General features: G+C 42.1%; 1 protein-coding gene and 1 long non-coding RNA gene across 4 annotated transcripts; both read right to left on the bottom strand.

The window, feature by feature from the left end:
* Nucleotides 1-1,693: 1,693 nt before the first annotated feature.
* On the bottom strand, nt 1,694-3,914 carry cxcr4b (chemokine (C-X-C motif), receptor 4b). The gene is made up of 2 exons (XM_004086924.4): nt 3,463-3,914; nt 1,694-3,293 (listed from the first exon to the last, which is right to left on the bottom strand). The coding sequence occupies exons 1-2, from the start codon at nt 3,466-3,468 to the stop codon at nt 2,172-2,174; spliced, it is 1,128 nt and encodes a 375-aa protein (XP_004086972.1). The 5' UTR covers nt 3,469-3,914; the 3' UTR covers nt 1,694-2,171.
* Nucleotides 3,915-10,575: 6,661 nt separating this feature from the next.
* LOC110014906 (uncharacterized) lies at nt 10,576-14,427 on the bottom strand. Of its 3 annotated transcripts, none has more exons than XR_002289924.2 (5): nt 13,759-14,426; nt 13,018-13,596; nt 12,724-12,942; nt 11,260-12,660; nt 10,576-11,092 (listed from the first exon to the last, which is right to left on the bottom strand). It is a non-coding gene; the product is annotated as an uncharacterized LOC110014906 (long non-coding RNA). The 3 variants fall into 3 exon arrangements; XR_013652756.1 differs by having other exon boundaries at nt 11,260-11,478; nt 12,607-12,660; nt 12,724-13,596; nt 13,759-14,424; XR_002872569.2 differs by having other exon boundaries at nt 12,724-13,596; nt 13,759-14,427.
* Between the last annotated feature and the right edge of the window lie 5,477 nt (nt 14,428-19,904).

Genomic DNA, 19,904 nt, shown 5'->3' with positions numbered 1-19,904 from the left:
TAACACCATACAGCATTTCCTGTATTACAAAGGAGGTGCAAAACCTCATTCAAAGCAGGCACATTCATTGGATGACAGTAGTGCAAAGACATGTTAAGAAACTGTGACTGCATGTTGCCTACAGTAGTGTTTTGAAATGTCTTACTAGCAGCAAAGGTTCTGTGCATCCCCATTCATGTTTACAGTCAGACCGACTGCATCAACAAATAGTTTTATGTGATCTCATTCTTGTTTTCTTTAACAAAATATTGTAAATGGCCAAGTTGTTAAGCCACATTTCTTGTAATTAAGAAAGAGATTTTAGTATTTTTTTAGGTTGAAAGACCAAAAGAATTTTGGAAAAAGAGTTTCCAAAGAGATTGCTGATGGCGCCAAGTTTTTTTAAGAAATGGACTCAAAAGTTTCACCCAAAAAAGCATTTTAGAGCAGGCATGTCCAAAGTGTGGCCCACGATTAAAATTCCACCGGCCTGCAGAGTCTTTTCACAAAAGCAATAATGTGCATTTTTTTTTAACTGTGTTCACAATATCTTGATTGCCGTCGGCTTACTTATGTTTTCATATTGACCATGAAGATGCACTACCAGACAAACCATCCACAACAAGCTAACAAGGAAAGGAAAGTGCAAAAAATGACAAATGGACTGGGATTTTGGTAAAAACTTGTTTAGATTTGTTTGTTTAATTGCAATAAAATGTTCATTGAATAGTTCGTTTTAATGTAATGATGTTAAAAAAGTTAAAAGTATATCAAGCTGAGTGGTTGGCTCTCACACTTTCTCACCTCACCAAATCTGACCCTCATTGCAAACAGTTTGGACACCCCAGTTTTAGTGTTTTGGGCTATTAAACATGATTATCTCTCATCTATTTATTTCTGCTTTACAGCTCACCATTTCTTTGTCACTTGATTTAAGCCCCTTCAACCCCGCAGAAGGATAAATGAAGGGGTCGGTTAAAATGTAGGGAAGATTTCTCCGCACACAGGCGGAGGTGACCGACCTCTCATGCTAATCAGGATCATTTGGAGACATTTCCAGTTGAAAAAGCAGCTTGTGCTCCATCCTGTTGCACTGTGAGGGACCAGCGCCCCTAAAACGGCCGTTAAGCTCATGACTTAATTGAGGCACTTCTGTTTTACATGTAAAGACATGGAAATGTTTCTCTCCCGGGGTTTTGAAAGAAAGCCAGAGCTGCTTTTGACCATTTGATGGCTTCGTTCTCAACTTCTGTTGAGAAGTTTGTCTCTTACTCGGACATCATTCTGTGAGTTGAGTTAATCTGAGCAGCTTTCCCAGATTTTCACCTGATATTAATCTTGAGGCAGATTTGTGGCACTTTTGTCTTTAAGCACAACCTCTACTAATCAGAAAACATTATAAGTTTAGATAGTTATCTACTTTACAACCCATGTAAGATTCCCAACGAGTAAGAAGTCAGAACCTCTTGTAAAGTGTTAAAGTAGGATTTAACCCGTCCCTTTGTTTGTCTGGAGGCCATATGGACGCTAATTATAAGTGAAGATTTTAGCTTTTGTGCCATGACTGGCTGAGATGTAAAGAGCACAGATGTTCCTGCAATTACAGGCTCTGTCTGTAGCTTTTCAGCCAGTTCAGGTGGTGACATTTGGTTAGAATACCCCCAACCCCCTCCACCAAGGACAGAAGAGGGGCAGTTTGCACAAAACACAAGACTTTTGTGAGAAGAACTTTTTATTTTTACAAAAAAAAAAAACATTTTCCAACATTTAAAAAAGCAGCCAACAATTTTTCTTTACAATCATCCAGTGTGATGACAACAATAAATAACCTTTAGGACAATCACACAACCTAAGCGCGAACATACACACATGCTACAGACTATGTACAGGCTGATCAGGAGGAGCTACAGGTTTGGCAAACCCCACAGACTCTGAACAGCAGTAACGGAACGACGTTGAGAGACCGATTGAACAGAATCGAGGCAAAGCCAAAGGTCACAATCAGTAAAACCAAAATTATTGCTTCAAAATCCACAACAAAACACTCAGCTGCAGTTTTCAGGGCATCCAAGTCAACGTGTATAAAAACTCTTTTTTTTCCTTTACATTTGTACAAAATGTAGTAAGTTCTTGAAAGCTTAGAATTTTCCTCTGAGAACCTGAAATCCCAGATTTTCCACGCAGACTGTGAGTTAACTTGACAAAACACTCGAAGACTCGGATTCAGTTGACACAGAGGAAACCTGCCCCCGCTTTTTGGTCATGAGATTCACTTTCTGGCTGGATTTGCTGCTCATTGTCAATGTGCTGCGCGCCGTTTTCTTAAACCTCACTCCCAGGAAGGCGTAGAGGATGGGATTCAGGCAGCAGTGGAAGTACGCCAGCGCCTCGGTGATAGAAATCCACTTGTCCAACGCCTGCTGCAGCTCATAGGTGGTGCGGACGACATTCAGCATCATGAGGGTGTCCAGGAAGATGCCAATGCAGTAGGGCAGCCAGCAGCAGAAGAAGCACAGGATGAGGATGACTGTGGTCTTCAGAGCCCTCTTCTTCAGCGTCTGGCCCTTGGTGCCTTTGGACAGCTTGGCGATGATGATGCAGTAGCAGACGAGGATAACAAGACCAGGCAGGATGAAGCCCACCAGGATGTGCTGGAAGCGGAAAATGACGGTCCACACCACTCGACTCTCCACCGGGTAGAAGCGCTCACAGATCGTCCTGGAGTCCTCCATCTCTACGCTGTCGTTCCTGAAGCTGAAGCTGGGGGATGAGACGCTCTTGACCCGGGCGAACACCAGGTCGGGTACAGTGAGGAAGGCGGCGGGCAGCCACACGCCCACGTAGATCACCCTGCTCGCCAGCAGCTTTCTGGTGGCTTGGCTGTTGGTGGCCCGGACGATGGCCAGGTATCTGTCCAGGCTGATGAAGGCCAGGATCAGCACGCTGCTGTACAGGTTGACGGTGTAGATCACATGCGCCGACACGCAGACGAAGCCTCCGAAGTACCAGGTTTTCACAGCATCCACCGCCCAGAAGGGCAGAGTGAGGACTAACAGCAGGTCAGCCACTGAGAGATGCAGCCGGTACTTGTCTGTCATGTTCTTCACTTTCTTCTGGTATCCCATGACAACAACCACTAATCCATTACCCACAATTCCAAGAACGAATATTACTCCATAAACGGTGGGGAGGAAGATTTTCTTGAAGTCTCTGCTGAGGGCTTCTTTATATGCCTCCTCTGGAAACTCAAAGTCTCCAGAACCATCCAAGATGCCTTCAGAGCTGTTGTCGAAAACGATGCTTTCATAGAAATACTGCGACAAGAACAATGGAGGGGAAAAAATAGATTTAGACACATGAAAGGAGTTCTTCCAGAAAATCTTATAAAGTGTTTTAAAAATTTTTTTGAAGATGATCTTAACCTTAAAACAAAGACACAGCAGTAGAACTGAGGAGAAGCCATGAAGGCAGAGCCGGACTCACCTCCATGGTCGCTGCCGGTGTCCCTCCGTCAGGATGAGTGCAGAATGAGCCGTTCAGGTTGTTTGTCTGAATAAGTACGGTCCCCGCGCGGGGGCCCCTGGCCCCGCCCACCGCGCTCCAAAAACGGCTGCAGTATAAAAGGCGCGTGCGAGGGGGCGTCTCTTTGTGCCGCTCTGTCCTGTCAGTCAGAGCTGGAGGCGTCTGCCATCTCCTGGCGTCCAAAACCAGCAAATGCGCTGAGGAAAAAAACGTGAAGTTTTGTTTTTATGCCTCCAAAGAAGTTTCTTCTCTGCAGCTTTAGAGTTTTTTTCATTTTAGCAGGAATTTAGATCAGAACAAAAGGCAATAGCTTTGAAGATGCTCTGTTTGGAAGGTTTTGGGGCATTCACAGGATTTCAGGAGCTCTGGCTCTTGCAGGCGGACGGAAGGACAGCTTCCTGGCAGCCTCACCTTTCTGGGAGCCTCACCTTCCTGGCAGCTTCACCTTCCTCACCTTCCTCACCTCCTCTTCTGTCAGGGGGCGTTCCGACATGCCCTCACCTTTTTTTCTCTCCCCACCTTCTGTCACTTCTCAACTACAATGTCTGCGCTCCAAAGTGTTTAATGAACCTTTTAATGTGGGGTTGATGTCAGGCAGCTCTCTGTCTGTGACCAGGGGGCCAACTCTGCACCCGACTCTAATTTCAAAACTCAATATCCTCCATGTGGCATGCAAACGCCCCTCAATGCCTTTGATATATGATAGATCATTGGGATCTGTTCATCCACAGTTGGAACAAGGAGAGATCACCATTTCCAGACACGAAGCTTTGACACAAAAAAAAGATCAAATTGCCTTTTTGCGATTTCCTTCCTCAGCCGAGTCAATGTGTGAAAGTTTGGTTCAAGATTTAGCAGCAGCAACTGCCTTTTAGATGGGATTCATCGATAAGCACACCCTCGCTTCATAAAACTATGTGATACGGGCAAAGACTTCAAACCGGACCACCAAGATGTTTCAGCAGGTTTGAAGTTGTTTAACTTCTCTGTGCTACACACCTTTCCAGGCTTCTCTCTAAATCATGAAGAACTAGAGGAAATTAGTCCAAATCCTTTGGCTCCAAACTCTTGGCAATAGAAAACCTTGATATAATTCTCAAAAAAACTGGAATTACACTGGAATTCTTGCTTCAGATATTAAACAAAGAATTTAAGGATGTTATTTCAGAGTTCAACAAATGTTGATGAATTAGACTGGCATTCCTTGTCATTATTTTAGGGGGAAAAATGTAGAATTACGTTCTAAAAATAAGTGGTGATTTTAGATTTTTTCAATAGATCTTAAATTCTCATTTTGTCCACATTTATTTCTAAAAATGAGTAATTTCCACTCATACACTAGTATTTTGAGACTTTAATCCTATTAGGTCCATAAAAACTCAACAACACCACAAATAAATTACAAACCGTTTGCTTTCAAGTGGAAAAATACTTATTTTTGGGCTGCAGAATATTCAGTTTGAAGAACTCTAACAGATTCTTTAGCGTACGTATTGAGTGCTTGCATGGAACCTATTTTGATTTCTTATTATGAGATTGCTTGTTCTGTAAAAATGACCTTCAGCACGGACAGATCATCTCACTACTTTCCAGTGATCTTCTTAAGATTAGAGTTCTTTTCCTATTGTAGGCTGCCTGTTTTTGCAGTGAAAGTATTGCAGGTGCATTATGGGTGTTCATTGAACTGGGAACGTTTGTGAAATGATTGGTTGAATCAGGAAAGTCCATTTGTGTTGTGGGTTTTCTTCCGAATGCTCTCTAGGACATCATAGAAGTTCCTTTTCTGTTCAGCCAGGTGCTGAAGTCTGAAATCCCCCCCCCAGAAGAACATTTTCCCTTTCCTGAGAAGACGTGAGGCACAAACACTGGTGCTCAGAGACTGTTGCTTCATTACAAAAACCACAACATTTGTTGGTTTGCCATAAAATAACGAGCAACAAATGACAGGCAGCAACCGCACACCGCTGCTTCTAAATCACGTGCTGCTTATCAAAGCAGTTGGAGGAGTCGTTCAGGAACCCCTGCAGTCCAAGAAGAGGAAACCCAAGGAGGTGGCAGCTCAGAGAAAGGCCACTGTATGGGGATGAGGCTCTTATCAATGGCATTCAGACACAGACAGTTGCTGCTGTACCTGCCTGTGAGCAAAGCCGTCACTTTTAATCTGAATTATGCGCAGCATTTTGTTTAATTTTATGTCCTGAGGAAGAGAAAATTTCTGTTTTTAAGGTTGTTCTCTGGCACATCGCCTTCTGAGCATGTGAATGTTTCTATCCATTTCAAGTTTTGTCATGATTTCCTTTTAAATTCAAATAAATCTGTTGGAGTTGGGAGGTTGCAATGATTAAAAGGGCCAGATACTTAAAAGTCAGAGTTTTTAAAGAGAAAAGTGCATGTTTATTGCAATAAACGTTTCACAACGTGTTCACGTTTTCTCAAGCTCAAGAGTATTTGTGTTCTGCTTTATAAATCTGAATAAATGCAGACATAATCAGCTCTCTGCAATCAGCTCACTTACGCAATTAGCTTTTTGATGTTTTGTGGGTTTTAGCTCATCATTTCACTGAGTTTCAACAGAGCAGACTTCAGTTTCCACATGAACTCCTGGAGGTTGCATACCTGGAGCTCCTGCGTGAGCCCAAGGACTCAGATCGCTATCAGTCCAGAATACAAAAGATCAGCAACCCACTTCAAATACAAATCGCCAGGAGTGTGAACGGCAGCGAAAAGGGCCTCTTGAGTGAAGAATGGCCATTGAAAAGAGGCAGCGGCATTGAGATTAAGACAAGAATGAGCAATTCCAAAGCGCAACCAAAAGATGAGATCATTATTCCGTGTGACAGTCAGACTCAAAGTTCAATTTTTTCTTTTTCAGAATCAAAACTTGGTGCAGGCACTTAGTTTTGATTAGACACGCTGACTTTGTGTGTTTTTCAAAGGTGGGTGTTGATAATCTAAGGTCACTTTTGTGGCCTAAAATCGAATCATTCACTGCATTAAACACATCATGTGTTTAATAATTCAATAATTAGGATTATTTTGATCCAACTCAGGCCAGATCTTTCTGATGAGGCTAAAATGTCTTGATTTTATTTTTAAAATAGTCCTGCAGGGTTTCATTGCACTTCTTTGTCTGGAAAACAGCAGCTGGCGACTGTGGGGAGAACGGCTTCCACTAAATAAAAGACAAAGAAGAAACCTGCGGCAGAACTCGGCAAGGCCGACCTTCGGCTGCGATGTTAAGTCCTGTTGTTTTCCACAGTCACGATTGAAAGCGTTTTCGTTTGTGAACTTTGCCTGACGTCTAATCTGTCCATCAGGCGGGGTTGCGCCAAGGTGTTTAGTTTTTCTGGCTGTGCCGTTGTTTAGTCTGGTAAAAGCAGGACTTGAGCTGTTTGTATCCGTGTGAAGTGGAGTCAACACACGAGATATGCATCCGTCAGTCGTCTTTGTCCGGGATTCATCAGGTTTTAAAAGTTGCTTTCAGTTTTCCAAAGAAATTAAACCATTTTCTCAATGTGAGCCTTCTCTGCTTTCTCATTTGCTTTGGATTCTGGTACCATTACCAAATAAATATAAATGCATGCATTTTATTAAATTTTTTTCTAAAAAGCAACATTTTTGAGTAAATTTGGTGGCATTAATTTTGACGCGTACCAACAACAACATATGAGTGTCTGTGGAACTACGAAGAAGAAACTCATCCAAGAATTTAGTTTGAAATCTGCAAAAAACGTACAAATTAATGTTTAACTGAGCTGGAAATAAAAAAAAACACCAAAATCCAATGGCGCTCTTTGTTAAAGTAAACATGGCCGCCACATGCCCTATAGTCTGTCAATGAAGGATGTTACAATGACCAAAAAATCCAAAAGAGTCAACTTCAAGACATTCTCTCACTCTGGCTGTTTCCTTTAGAAATATTCTGTTCATCATTCATCAGTTGGATTTCTTTCATAAAAACACTGACATTAGTTCTGGCTAAAACACTTTCATTCTTGAGGTTTGTAAATTTTTTTTTTTGCTCCAGAAAACTTTTATCTTCTGAAAATGAAGAAAACCTAAAAGTCCAGTGGGGACGTTTGATGGTTTTGATCGTCACAAACGCCAATCATTACGGAGCACAGAAGTGACCATTATTCTGTCCACAGTAACACGCAGGATCTGTCAGTACCACAGGAAATGGCTTTTTTGGCACACAGTAAAATAATGATTACAAATCCACTTAGGAAAAAGAATTATTTGTGAAAGCATCCGGCCTGCTTGCTTTCTATAGTCGCGCTCGGCGAAAGGACAATGGCGGCACTTTTAAGACAAAGCTGGCTCCTTATCTTTGGACTTCACCCTTTTCCTTCTCTGTTAAAACCTCGTTTCTTGACCTCATTGCGGTGGAAGGTGTGGAATGCAGGGAAACCTGGGTGACATGACAGAAAGTGGATTATTGTGCCATTAACTGTGCTCAAACCCAATCGTAGGGCTGACAATTGAAGAAGACCTCATTTTAAAGACGTGTCACAGATTTTTAGAGGTTCTCATGCCGCCTAATCTGAGAAGAACAACATTCTGCAAACATTCACAGCACCAACTGTCACTGTGAAATGTATTTAGTGTTCCTGTCTGATACTAACGAGGTTGTTCCTCCAGTCTGACACCGTTGGTGGGCAAAAACCGGAAGCGTGCGTCTTTTCACGCTGATTAAGTCGAACCCTCCCAGTGCCTGGAGCCTGAGCAGAAATTACACGTTGGTAAAAAGTGAAACGGCTGCCGCTGCCCTCCAGCACTGAGGGGAGAAAAGCACTGATCCAAGGTGAGTCACGAGGCCACCCGCTTAAGAAAGGCGTCCAGTTGTTGCAGGGGAGGGGTGTTTTGTATGAAATGCAGTGGAGCTGCCTTTCCTTTTGCACCAACCGTCTCCGTTGTGGTTTCGTCTCACAACCGTTCCAAAAGATTACTTTAAAGTATCAACCTGCTCTGGATGACGTGAATCTGCCCTCCTGTGTTTTCTCTGCAGGCGGACGTCCATCTGGCCTGTGTGGAGGCGCACAGGCCCAGCTCAGGCCTGATCACATCAGATAACAGGAACAAAAGCCCAGATGACAGTAGATAAGCTTTCTAGAGTCAAGTGACCAGACGAGGGAGAATGGGAGGCATAAACCAGCTGCCCAGCCACACTCCCTTCTGCTGCTTTCTCCATGAGATGAAACTCTGCAACTTCGGACAATGAAACTGATCAGAAAACTGTTTATTTCAGAAAACTGCTTCTAGTTTTCACTCATGTTTTTTTTTTTTTTACCATCTCCCTTCTGTGGTTCTCAATCCCAGCTGTGTTGCTTAACGTTCCTAATACAACCAGCGATTCTGACTTAACAATCTTCAGTATGTCTCCACTGTTGGTTCAAACCCAACATTGCAGTCTTGGGATGGACACTCTATCACTAGGCCACTATGGAAGTTGGGAGGACTGTTTCTTTATGGTCATCTGTTTATCACCCATTTGTCAGTCCCTTTACATCACTGGTTTAGACACGCTCATGCTTATTTGATGAATGTTAACCGGAACATCCAGACGAGCAGACGTCCCTCCGGTACTCGGATCCCTTCACCGGCTCACTGTTCATTTTAGAATCCAGTTCACGCTTTCACCGGTTGGTTTGAAAGCTCTTCATGGTCTCACACCAGCTGAGCTTTTGACTCTTTGCAGCCACTCGATGGTTTTAACCAATATCTGCTTCATGTTCCCGGTCACGATAGAACACTGCGGTTCTGCTGGCCCTCAGTTATGGAACAACATTCCTACAGAACTGATCTTAACAGGTTTAGATGTCAACTAAATACTTAACTTTTTAGAACGCCTTTTAATGCGCGGTTGTATAGTATAGTACTTACTCATTATATTGCATTTGTCTTTTATGTATTTTTATTGCTAGTTTTGTTTTGTCATTTTATGCTTTTTATTGTAAAGCACTTTGGTACCCTGAAGGAATTGTAAAGTGCCAAATCAATAAAGCTTAATTCATTCAAATGTTTCCCCCACCGAGCCCGGTCTCCTGCATTTTAGGTCCTGCACCTCCAGTTCCTGACAGAAGATTGAAAAATGCCAGAATTCTGGGTAAATTATTTAAACTGATAAAGAAAGTAATTTGGAGAACTTACCATAAGCAGAAAGTAGTACAACTGAAGTTTATTTATTATTAAGTAAACTTGACAATAAGTACAGCAAGAATACTAGACCACGTGTATGTGGAACATTTTAAGCGTACAATATATAGATTATAAAAGTAAAACTTCAGGTCCACTACTTTGCTTTTAGTATAGAGTAAGTTTAGTTGTAGCACGCTTACAAAGAATACTTTAGGTTAGAGTAAAAAACAACTCCACATAATATCTAATCTTGTTGGTGCTCCAAGCTTTAATTGTATTCATCTACTACATTGTCTTCAATAAACATTTAGTTTATTTTAAATGTTATAAAGTTCAGGATGAGTTAAAAATGGATGTGAATATAACCTTCAGGTAAATAGCAGGTTATTTAAAACACCCTGTTTCACGTCTACCTTCTCCCAAGTGTATCCCATAAAAACTGCTTCAGAGATGAGTTTTCTACCAGAATTTGCTCCACAACGGGTAAAATCCGACATATTTTTGTACACATTCGGATTATATAGTCTACAATCAGTTTTATTGTCTCGATTTGGTTTTTCGGAATCAGCCCGATAACGCGCCGCCTGCAGATGTTACTTTTTGTGTCGTCCCGAAAAGCAGCTCGAAGGTCAGACCCTTATTGATTTGTTTCATCCAGACATTGAAAAGCCTTCAGTGTCACTTGATATCTTTGTATTTTTAACATTTTTTTAGATGACAGGCTTTCTAGGCGTCACAAAGCAGACAAAGCAGAAACTGTGTCCCTGAAAAAAAAAAGAAAAATTCCTGATATTTTTCCATCACTCTGCATGTTTTACAGCTTTAAACAAAACTTGACCTCAGAGACAGATTGTGCTTTTAAGGACACCATCTTAACCTCTCTGCTGGAGCCTTTTGGCTCTTTGCTCTTGATTTATAGATCCAGACAGGACAGAATTCAGAAGAAAAGAAAAGGAACGGCTTCATTTATTATTTAAACACACTGATGGTCAAATGACGAGCCGGATTTACACACTTGAGCATCCGTGTTGTGCGACGTTGAGCAGTGGTCTGGAGAGAAGGAGCGTCCGGCACCAGACCAGAACAAAGCCGAGGAGCAGGAACACACATCAGAGTCAGCCAGAGGGATGCTCTGCCGCCCCCCCTGGTGCCTCCCTGTCTGACAGATGACACCGTCTCCCCCAACCGCCTGGAGCCCACGCAAAACAAATATATTTTCTTCTCCCCGCGCTCCTCAGGAAGCGGTGGTGTAGAACATGAAACTTTGTTTTTCGGCTCCCGCGTTATGAGTCACATGGGGTAGTCACACTCTGTCGATTGGGATGGGTCCTCGTGTGTGAAGCAATTTCCATCAGGAGCCAACTTTCCACCTCACCTGGAACACACGCAGGTACGCTGATTGTTTAGCTGTGGGCCCCCCGACAGAAAGGCAGGAGAGCCTTCCAGCCAAAACCTGAGGATGTTGAAACAAAAGAAGTCGAAATTGGCATCGCATCAGGTGAAAAGCTCCATCAATTGTTTGGAAGGAGTTGCACATTGTTTCCACTCAGGCTCGTATAGAGGAAAATGGGGAGGACCCCTTGTTAATTGGAAACTGCATGGATTTATGGGTAAACAGACCTGCTTTCAGTCCAGCCTGGGCTCTGTGGTGCAGTGTCCTCCTCCACCCTTTCAGCAGAATCCCGGTGGCGCTCGCTGTGGTCCAGCACCCCTTTGTCCTCCATTGCCTTTGGGTTTATTTTCACTCAACAATTGAATTCTGAACTTTTTGGAAGGGGCTGCAAAGGCTGCAGATCCCTCTGCTGATATGAGCCGCCTTAACCTCCCACTGGCCTGAATCTGCAGGGATTATTTCATTTTTGTGTAAACAACGATGCAAAGGAAAGAACACGTTGGACAGCACCCGCTCCTCTGACCGATGATCCAGCCGAGCTGCTCTTAGGACTTGTTTATGGCAGGATGCAGCAGGCGCACGGCCATCAGCAACGTATCAATAACACTTTGCTCACACAGGAAAGGAGTATTGATCAGGATGTGGCAGGTGCTGTTTGCTCTGAGCTCCGTTTCCCCCCAAAAAACATTTCATATTCTGCAGAGGCCTCCCCCCAGTCTCTGCAGGCCGGTTTGGGGGGCGAGCGCGGGCTCCTTCCACCAACACAGACAGGAAACGGCCATCTGGTGAATCCCATGCAGCAGTTCAGCTGCAGATCTGAAGATGGTGATGTGATAAAGCCGTTTTTCAGGCCTCAGGTGGGACCTCTCTCCTCTGAACTCATAACATTTAGACTGATCATTATCTGTGAAGCTGGAGTACGCTCAGATATTCGCTTTGAGTCGCGCTGGCCGGGGAGGGCGACCCCCGGGCGGGTGGAAGAATGTGTCATTATCAGGAGTGTCAACACAGCCTGTGGGTTATCATCGGTAACATCTGAAGGACAATGTGTGTTTGTGTGTTACAGTGTCACTACTGTTTGTCCAGATAAGTCCTTTGTTGGGAGCATTTCACCTCCTGGACCTGCATCTGCTGACCTTCATCCAGGTCTTCTTTGCTTCTCTGCTTCTGGAGATGTTGATCATGGCGTTAAACATGTCAGGATGAGTTTCCCTCAAACAAGAGTGTGCAACTAAATGAATCGCTGAAGAGTTTGGCTATTTTCTTTCTAATTTGTTGACTATTTCTCAAAAAATGTTCATTTTTCCCATTTCTTTGGGCTTGCCCTGCCCAGACATTCACATTCAAAATGCACACAAAGACACTTCCTGTAAACATCTACTTTCTCTTTTGTTCTAAAAAACAAAAACTTCAGGTGCAAATCACACCTTGCTCTCTGCATCTCGGGGGGGCTTTCCTGTACTCTTTTTACCTCAGATTTGAAAATTTCCACAAACTGCTTCAAGATGGAATCATTTTTGCAGACATCTGAGGGCAAGAAACTGAAAGCACAAAGAAAAACATGAACAGATTACCTTTCAGAATCACAGTGATGATCAGCGTTGATGCCCGTCTTCTTGGGACATTTCCTGCACGAAAGAAGAAGTGTGACTAAATTGAAAGCATGAACATTTAAACACTTGAATACTCACTTTTCTGTGTTATTCATGAGTTCACCTGAAGACCCATCGTCTCTCCAGCATGAAGCCTTGGCAAAACAAGTTTGCTCCAAATGTCTCACCGAGGCACAGAAGCTCCAAACACGGATTGAACCAGCAGGGTGTTTTCTTGGAGATCTTTCCCTCCTCCTTCTATTCCAGCAGAAATGCATCATCTCTTTTGCCTTTGTCCACAAGATCGGAATGACATTTCTGAAAAGGTAACATAGGTTTAAAAAAAAACAACCAAAGTTTCTGCCTTGAGAATTTTTTTGAGCAGAAACTGACAGAAATGAGAGTGTCAGGAATGTCAGCTCTCTGAATGAGTCACACCGGGTTTTTGCAGAATCTGATTACTCCAGCATCAGATTTGGGTGATGGTGTAAACAGACTCAAAAGGGGCTGCATTTAAATGAGAAAGGAAAGAGAGTGTTTGGTTTTCATGACCTCTCAGCTCAGAAGGAAGGGTCCTTCAGAAGCTTCAGCGTTTCTCTGCAGGACAGACAACAAAAAACGGGATCCATCACAAAAGCAAAAAGAAAAAAATGCAAACCAAAAGAAAACATTTGGTTCACCCTGACATGCAAACATTTTCCATATTTTCAGGATTAGAGCAGACATTTTTGAACTTATAGCACTTCCACATCAGAAAAACCTGATCTGTATCTGTATTTTTCCTACATTTTCACATGGAAAAATATGAGAAAAACCAGAGAGCGCAACGTGTTATGCACCTCCTCTCTGCAGCTGTAGTTCATCACTTCATGCCTGCGGGCCCCAAGATTTTATTGTAGGTGAAGAGGACACTTTTTGGGGCTGTCGGCCCACCCTCCCTGCATGTGGACCCACTTCAACAGCTCTGCATCTCTGAGGACGGCCGTTGAAACAAAGATAGAAAGAAAATGCATCAGCTGGAGGACAGTGTCACGCAGAGGCAGGCGGCAGACTTTGTGTTTGTCTCTGAGAAAACAACTATTCTTTTCTCGCAGATTTGCACAAAAGCTGATTGTTAGCGACCTGAGCACTTACAGTTTCCGGAGTGAACCCTCTGGACGACCATTGCTCATTCAAGGCTCACCTCTCTGGCAGAGGGCAGGGACCGCCGCTTTCACATCCACTTTAAATCAAATCAATACGTGATCCATCATGGAGCTCCCGCCTTCGGGGCGGCTTTGGAGTGCTGAGAACCTCTCTCTGCGGCATCTCTGAACTGCTTAAGTCTTCAGCTGATGCGTTCACATGTGTGTGCATGCGCGCCTGTGATGGAGTTAAAGCACCCCGCTTGTCCCTCATGGGGGCTTTCCATCTGGTTTTATGTGTTCTCTGACACAAATAGACAGCTTTGACATATATATTAGCAGATGTTGAGACAGGATGCTGTTTTTTATGTGCCATGAAAGACCTTGGCATGAAAGACACAAATTCCTGCTAGTTGCAGCACAATGTCTTCCCAAAAATCATAAAACCTTAGAATGCGTTAACATTTGAGTAATTTCTATAATTTGGAATAACAAAAGGAGATGTGCTTTGATGGAAAAGGTGGAAATTCTGCAGTTTCTGTACCAGAGCTTTGGGGAATTTGATGAATGCAGCAAAATCTCTTTAATACAATAAAGCCAAATCTGCACTGTTTTCCAGACATAGCTTTAAGGCTGTAAAGTGATGTTTGGGGTGAGCCTCTTTGGAAAGAATGAGTTTCATCCGTCTGGATTTCACTCTTTTGTTGTTGACAGTCATCCTAAAGAGTTTTTTTTACAACTTTCCCGTATGAAAAAAGACCCATGAAGGGGCTTAGAGAGGAGTGGCGGCACCTTAAGCGGAGCACGTGATGTGTTTCACAGTTCCCTTGAGCCTCTGATGCTTCATAGACACCAGGCTCGGAAACGTCCACTTCCAATGAAAAGTCTTTGTAAATTCCTGCATATGGACGTTTCAGGCTTCTGCGTTTGTCAGTCCATTCTCTGACTCTGCGTACAAAACACGAGACAATTGAACCATTCAAACTTTGACCAATCAGGGACTTGGATTTGGTAGTGACGTATGGCTAGCGACCTTTTCAAAACATGGAAGTTTGGATGAGAAAGACTTGTCAGATTTGCACCGCTTGGACATTTTGCACCAAGAACTAAACTGTGAGAACGAGCGCTAGTGTCAGGTAGCGACTGACTTGAGTGACCACCACTATGCTCAAAGCGCGTTCAAAAACTTGCATTCAGTCCTCACGCCACACTCTAGGCGTTAGTTAGGTGCGAGTACTGGCTCCTAACTGCGCGCACGGGGTGTGCACTTCATACACGAGTGCCTGCAGGATGTCACAAACAATCAGGCTGTAGCAAGGAGCGTGCACGTATCACAGTCTGCAGGATTGGGGGGTGGGCTGAAAAAAGGGAAAGTACGACACACCTGTGTCTCACCTACTTCACCCTCACGTGAGTGTTCACTACGACGTAACGCTCACAGTATGACCGTAGAAAAAACGTGCACAAACATTTTTTGATCATTTTTTTATCCACAGTAAGGTTTCATGAACGTACAACCCTGACACAGACTCATTGGTTAATTAATCATGGAACTCAATGGATATAACATTTAACGTTTAATCAAAAAACAAACACAGTCAAATAAAAAAAAATGGTAAATGACAAAACATTTGATAAATACACTACAATGATGAAAAGACTAACTTATACTTGGAATGACTGTGTATTCCTCATTATTGGTTGACCGGGATCACATTTAGATTTTGGCCCTTTGAGCGAAAAAGTTTGGTCAACCCTGCTATAAGCGTTCAACCCCTTGTTTTCCTGTTTCTGTTTTATTTTTACAAACACATCTTTTTTTCTGTTATTGTACTGTTTTCACTGTATTTATGGTCAACTTTGATCATTTCTTTGTTTCTTTATTTATTTTTTGCCAATTATGACCCTTTACGTTTTCATTAAGCACTATAGCATTCAACCCTGCACTTTCTTCTGGAAATTCAGCTCCTTCTAGTTTTATGTGTAGTTGTGTTCATCTTGTGTTGATGTGTTGATGAAGAAAGAGAAATACAAGAAGATCATTTTCTTCTGTCTGACTCCTGTTGTTCATAACTTGTTTTATTTTGAAATGTCCTCAGTTGGCATGAGCAATGAACAATAAATGTTTTATGTGTTAAGATGTGTCAGAACAATTTGATGATATTTGATGATTCACTGGTAATAAAATGTTTGGCATCATGATGTTTTGTGTTCAGACAACAGTTTTCCAGGCGGCAGGTTTTGTAAAATTCACATGTTTTTATTTAATTTTCTAAAAACTGTAACGATAAATGTGAAGCCTTCTATTGTGATGAAGATTCAACACAAAGCACAGTGTAGTGTGATGGCTAGTTCTCTACACAAGTCGACTGTGTGTGTGTGTGTGTGTGTGTGTTGATCCATGAGGATACAGGGACGTATCCTAACCCCCCACCATGAGCTGACAGCTGGTAGGCGTTCAGCCCCCCTGCAGTCCTGAAAGCAATCAAGAATCAAAAATAGATGAGTGGACATTTTTTTAATGAGGACTATCATTTTTTTAAGTTCTGGAGTCTCCGTCTACAGAACTACAAGTGTAAACATCAAATGATGAACATATTTGATGTTTTGCTGCAAAAACTCTATCGGATTTTCTGTCTTGCAAAAAAAAAATCTTATCAGGAAAGATTTTCAACAGCAAAACAATCTTAGTTTGAGGAAACATGTCTTAGTTTTTCCGTATATCAATGGCAGATTAATCTGATTATTTAAAGAAAAACTGCCAATGTGATCACAATGTTCTACTTATTTCTTGAAGGCCTGTTTTTACAGTGTGGCGTTTCCAAAATGTCTTGGAGTCTCAGTCAAATGAGTCTTTTGTAGGCACACTATCTGTGTATATTAACGAAAACGTTGCAAAACTGTAAAAGGAACGAACTCAGTATGGGTATAAAGTCGCTTCTTCCCACTACTTTTCAAGCAATCAACCACTTTCTACATAACTGTAGTTAAGGATCACTGTATTCAATGAAGCAAATGTAATTTCAGTGTGTCTTTATTTCTGTTGGTCTGTTTTTTTATCCATGCATTTCATCATTTCTGTCATGAGTTTGATAAGTCTATGTGACTTTTTTTATTGTATTGACTACAATTAATGCCTGAAATATAAATAAATCAAATCAAATCAAATCAAATGCTGAATCAAATGTTTCAATGTGCTCATGCAGAGTCGCATTCATTTCTGTCCAGAGCTGCATTTATTTTTCACAAAGATGATGGGAGAATGGGTCCGCTGTGCCCTAAAGCTCATCCCAGACATTCCCAGAGGAGCTCAGGTGTGGACCCAGGTGGAAACCTACGAGGCTGAAGCGTGTGTCCTCCTCCCCGACCCGCTCCGAGAATCCGTCGGTGCGTGGCATCAAGGAGGAAGAGGAAAAACCCGGTGACTCCGATGACTTTGTTGCTTCCGTACTCAGTCCAACCACAGTGTCCCACATCATGGCACTGCCCCCGCAGGTTTGTCTGTCACTGTATCCCTGAGGAACCTGGGATGGGGAGAATCTGGATCACATGACCTTTTCCATCCGTCAGAGTTTTGACGCTTAAAGCAAAATGAAGCTTTTCCCCTCACTTAAGGGGTTTTCCTAAAACTGCACAGCTTTTCAGTTTCTCTCCTGCTCGGTTCCCTTCAGATGGTGCGAGCAGAAATGATCGATCAAACTCATCAGCTACTCTTTCTACGTGAACCATCGTTTGATTTTACAACCACATAAATGAATCGCTTTGTCCACATGTTTTAGTAACCATCATCGACTCAAAGATGACGGTTTCCTAATAACTTGTGTTTTTCAGGAAGCATCAAATTGTTCTGATGGTTTCGGTGATGTTGTTTGATTTTTTTATAGAGGAAAGAAAGGGGGGGGGGAGTAGATTCCAATCTTTTGAGTTTCCTGAGAAAAATGAAGATATTTTCCATCACAGGAGTTTTCTCAAGAAAACGAGAAGCTGCCGCCCGTCTCTGTCAGGGTATCACTATTCACCAGCAGGCTTCAGCCAACATGTTCAGTCAACAGAAAGAGGAAAAAATAGGAACTTTACCCCCTTTTGACCTCTATGGTCACATGTCTTTGCAAAGTTCAAAGTGTTTCCACACATTGGACTAGCATAATGGCTTGATCAGTTTTTTCTGCCTTCAGCAAAAAAATGAAACAAGTGTTGTCAGTAGTGATGCACTTTGTCACTTTTACGTTATAGTACAATAAACCTAGCGGCTCAATCCAAATGGTATTTTCCAATATTGATTATTTTAAATGGTGTGGGTCGATACGAATCGATTAACAACTTGCATCAGACAGATCGATCTGGTTGGATTGTAGGAATAGAAATCGATTTATTGTTACACCCCATAGACCTGACCTATACACACACACACACACACGTTGTTTCTCAAGGTTTCATTTGTCTTTTGATTTTCAATGTTCACATGTAATTAATTCTAAGAGTTTTATGGTTTTATGAAAATGGATTGACTTTTTGTCAATACCCTACCAAAAACAACTTGTGTCAGTTTTTCACTGATGCCACACTTGTTAACTATGCTTAATTGAAGAAGAAAAAAGATCAAAGGTATATGTACTCCAATATTAGTTATTAGGACATGGTTACCATGGTTACTCATTTCACAAGTATAGGAAACTTGAAATTAGTCAAATTTGACCCACTAAGACAAAAGCCGAGCACAGCTTTCTGACATGAAACAAATGTTCATGTAAAGTCTAAACTTTTTCTTTTACAGTGTGACATCAGCATCAAACCTCCACATTTACTTAGATCAACATGCGTGAAAGAAGTGGCCCAGGTCCTCAGATGTTTTTCAGGAATGAATGGTTGAACTGAAAACAAAAGCTTTCTCTTTTTAGATCTCTATAAGTTCACGTGGTGTTGCTTTCACCGTCGGTGCAGTGAAATGCTTTGCGTGTTTTCAGTTCCTGATGTGTCATTCCTTTTGATGACAGATGATGGTGGCCAACACATTTGCACTGATCTTGACCTTCATCTTTCAAATCTGATGATTGTCACTTTCATCTCTCTGATTCCCTCATTTTAAGGAAGGCTGTGTGAGAGTTTCACTGTGATTTCTGCTTTTGGGTCGTTTTCTGTTTCTAGCAATTCATTTTAATTACAGTTTCTTTACAGATTTCATTATCTGAATAAACTGACTCGGATTGCTTCCTCTGAGAGCATCATCCGCTTTGAAGACACATAAGAGTCTTGATGCAAGTAATCCAAAAAAAATCAAAGATTTGTTTCAGAGAAATGATCGTGTTTGCTGAGTCAAACATAGTTCCATCAGACTACTCCATCTGAGCTTTTGTAGTCATTTAAAGGGTTTTATCTGCAGTTTGTGTATGATAACATGCCACAGTGTTGACTTGTGCTTTTCCCCTCGCATAGCTCAACAGGTAATACAAAAAAAGTAATAGTTTGGTTTTCCTTCGTAGTGGAGCAAACTAAAACCAAACAGCCAACAAACAAATCCTGTGGCCTATTGCTATCAAGGTTTTGCCGATCGGCAGATGTTTTCATTGCAGTTTGGCTTCTTTTCTATCAGTGCACTTTGTTCTGCGTCCTGATTGGTGCTGGACCATTTCAATCAGTTTCCTCCGTGTCTCCTGTACATAATGAGTCCAGTTGATCACAATTACATAAATCTTTGATTGCAACCGGATCTTTTTTTTGTTCTGTAATACCGGACAGATTTTTCTGTGTGGAAATGCTCTCGTCTGTCTGAGAAAGCTGGATAAAATGTGTAGTGAGGAGTTTTACTAACTTAAAACATCTGTAATTACTGTAAAAAGTTGATCACTTCAAGTCTCTCCCACGGGTTATTTTAAGAGCGTAACTCCCTTAAAAAAAAAGAGGAACCGCTGTACAAAAAAAGAAAACAAAGAGAACCGATAGCCTCACCTCTGACTATCAAGTATCATTGTCTTCCTTTACTTTTTTCATCCACTTCTTCCGACTCTTGAGGGATCTTCTTCAGGTAGTCGCTGATGGCTGTTTTTCTGTTTGACTGCATAAAAGTGCTGATGCCCTTCCTTCACTTTAGTCCGTCTACATTCACACTGCGGCAAACCGCACCAGAGTTCACTTACAATCAAACCCGAACTGGACCAA

The sequence above is a fragment of the Oryzias latipes genome, chromosome 21 (genome assembly GCF_053564925.1).
Source record: "Oryzias latipes strain Hd-rR chromosome 21, Olatipes_Hd-rR_3.1".
Classification (NCBI taxonomy): Eukaryota; Metazoa; Chordata; class Actinopteri; order Beloniformes; family Adrianichthyidae; genus Oryzias; species Oryzias latipes.
Note: the sequence above shows the minus strand (reverse complement) of the source record. Positions and strands in the feature narration are given on the sequence as shown.